This window comes from Penaeus japonicus, unplaced genomic scaffold (genome assembly GCF_977035675.1).
Source record: "Penaeus japonicus unplaced genomic scaffold, GWHDUDI00000001_assembly GWHDUDI00000028, whole genome shotgun sequence".
NCBI classification, from domain to species: Eukaryota; Metazoa; Arthropoda; class Malacostraca; order Decapoda; family Penaeidae; genus Penaeus; species Penaeus japonicus.
Window position 1 is genome coordinate 28,042,584 of NW_028234430.1, and position 2,500 is coordinate 28,045,083.

The following is a 2,500-nucleotide window of genomic DNA, read 5'->3' on the forward strand; positions in this document are numbered from 1 at the left end:
AAAGAGGGAGGAGGGAAATGGAAGGAAGAAGGAGGGAAGAGGGGAAAGGAAGTGATAAGGAGGGAAAAGGGGAAAGGCAATAAGAAGAGGGAAAAGGAGAAAGGGAGAAAGAAAAAAAAAGAAAGAGGGAAGTAAGAGGGCGGAAGAAAAAGAAGGGAGGGGGAGGGGGAGGAGGGGTGATGAAAAGGTCATTGTGAGTCTTTGCTGGATGTGTTGGTGTAATGGGGGGAGGGGGGTGGGGGGAAGGGAATGTGTGTATTTTTTATTCAGAGGGGGGGGGTGAATAGCGAAGGGCAATGAGCGTGCGCGTGTTTGTGTGTTTGTCGTGTTGTGAGCCTTCTTGTACACCATTGTGCCCTACTTATTTCTTCCTTTTAAAAATATTTTAAATATTAAATCATTTAACGACAGAACAAAATTTTGTCTCAAAATCACAGAAATTCCTCAATATCTTCAACCCTCCCTTCCTTCTTCCCTCCCTCAGTTCCTCCTTCCATCGCTCCCTACTTCCATCCCTCCCTCCCACCCTTCCTCCCTTCCTCCTTCTCTCCGTCCATCCCTCCTTCTATCGCTCCTTCCCTTAGTCCTTCAATCCTTCTCTCTGTCCATCCTTCCCTCTCACCCTTCCTCCCTTCATCCTTCTCTCCCTCCATCCCTCTTTCCATCGCTCCCTCCCCTCCTCCTTCAATCCTTCTCTCTATCCCTCTCTCCCTCCCTTCACCGCCCCCCAATATCCCCCCCTCCCTCCCTCCCTCCCTTCACCGCCTCACCTCCTGTCTCTCTCTCTCTCCCTCCCTTCACCGCCCCCCAATATCCCCCCCTCCCTCCCTCCCTCCCTTCACCGCCTCACCCCCTGTCTCTCTCTCTCCCTCCCTTCACCGCCCCCCAATATCCCCCCCACCCTCCTCCCTCCCTTCACCGCCTCACCTCCTCTCTCTCATCTCTCTCTCCTCCCTCACTCACACCGCCCCCCAATATCCCCCCTCCCTCCCCTCCCCCTTCACCGCCAACTCAATTCCTCTCTCTCTCTCTCCCTCCCTTCACCGCCCCCCAATATCCCCCCCTCCCTCCCTCCCTCCCTTCACCGCCTCACCCCCTGTCTCTCTCTCTCCCTCCCTTCACCGCCCCCCAATATCCCCCCCTCCCTCCCTCCCTCCCTCCCTTCACCGCCTCACCCCCTGTCTCTCTCTCTCCCTCCCTTCACCGCCCCCCAATATACCCCCCTTCCCTCCCTCCCTTCACCGCCTCACCCCCTGTCTCTCTCTCTGCCAGCAGGTCTACTCAGAGTACCATGATTCGGACGAGTTCAGCCTCTCACGGTCGGAGTAGCAACGGCAGTTCTCCAGGTGACCTCACGGGGACTAACGTGGGTCATCCTTATCAAGAGGTCCACGTGTGCGTCCCTCTCAAGTCCCACTCGCACCTCCACCCCGAGATCTACCGCACCAAGATGAGTGGGGATACGAGGATGTAAGCGGGGGTGGAGAGTGGGTGTCCTTTGCGAGTGGGAGCATCATCACCCTCGTCGAGGTGTCTGAGTGATGGGTTCCTCTTCAAGTCCCACTTGTAAACTCGCACCTCGAGAGCTACTGTTACTGCCCCCACCCACCCCCAAGACGAGGGGGGTTACGAGGATGAAAGTGGGTGTGGAGAGGGAGAATGCTTAGCGAGTGGGACGTCCAAGTGATGGGTTCCTTTCAAGTCCCACTCGTAAACTTGCACCTCGAGAGCTCCCGTGCCCAGACGAGTGGAGATACAAGGATGTAAACTATTGTTGACAGTGAGTGTTAAGTGCGTTGGAAGAGTGATTAGATATAAGATAAAAACAAGTAAGGGATGAGATGATCAGTATACTTTCAAGATGCATAACGGGGTGTGTGTCTTTTAAGATGCGCGAGGAATTTATCGAGGGTTGGTAATGACGTCGGCATTTTTATGTGAAATGTGATCTCCTTAATTAAAGGTTTCTAAGCCTGCTGAACGGCGACCTCTACTTTGCAATGATAATCCGTACGGTGCAAGGACAGAACCATGAAACATGGAGTGGGGTACTAAAACACTGCACTGATTTTATCGAGTGGAAGTCTCTGTTCAGCAGCTGTCTTAAGAAAGAAAGAAAAGAGAGAAGAAAAGGATATTGAAAAAATCAAATGTATATACTCTTTGTCTTCATCTCTTTCGCCATGTATGTGTCATCAGTGCCACCGTGCCACGACACGTCACGTTTAGTGTCATGTAACAGTGTCATTTCTGAACGCGTCGGTATTTTTAGGGGTCGAAAGACCTATCCATCATGTATATAGTTTCATGTTTTCCTTTTTATCATTCTTAGGGGGAGAAATATGGTTTAAATCATTATTTTTTTTCTTAGAATTTACTTACAAAGAAAGATGTGATTTGATGGTGCTTTTTCGAAAGACGCTCTCTGTAGAAGTAAGTGATTTCGTGTATTCATTAGTAAAATGCGTGTATCTGTGTTGATGGCTCTACCCAGCATGTT

General features: G+C 51.0%; 1 protein-coding gene across 4 annotated transcripts in view; it reads left to right on the top strand.

The window, feature by feature from the left end:
• The window catches only part of LOC122254868 (substance-K receptor), a 58,617-nt gene that overhangs the window by 55,068 nt on the left and 1,049 nt on the right, over positions 1-2,500 (top strand). For all 4 annotated transcript variants that reach the window (XM_043018728.2, XM_086553650.1, XM_043018729.2 and 1 more), the window contains one exon: positions 1,276-2,500. This exon is cut by the window's right edge and continues 1,049 nt beyond it. In XM_043018728.2, coding sequence (XP_042874662.2) covers positions 1,276-1,474 — 199 coding nt within the window. In that variant the 3' untranslated portion in view covers positions 1,475-2,500. The remainder of the gene's footprint in view (positions 1-1,275) is intronic.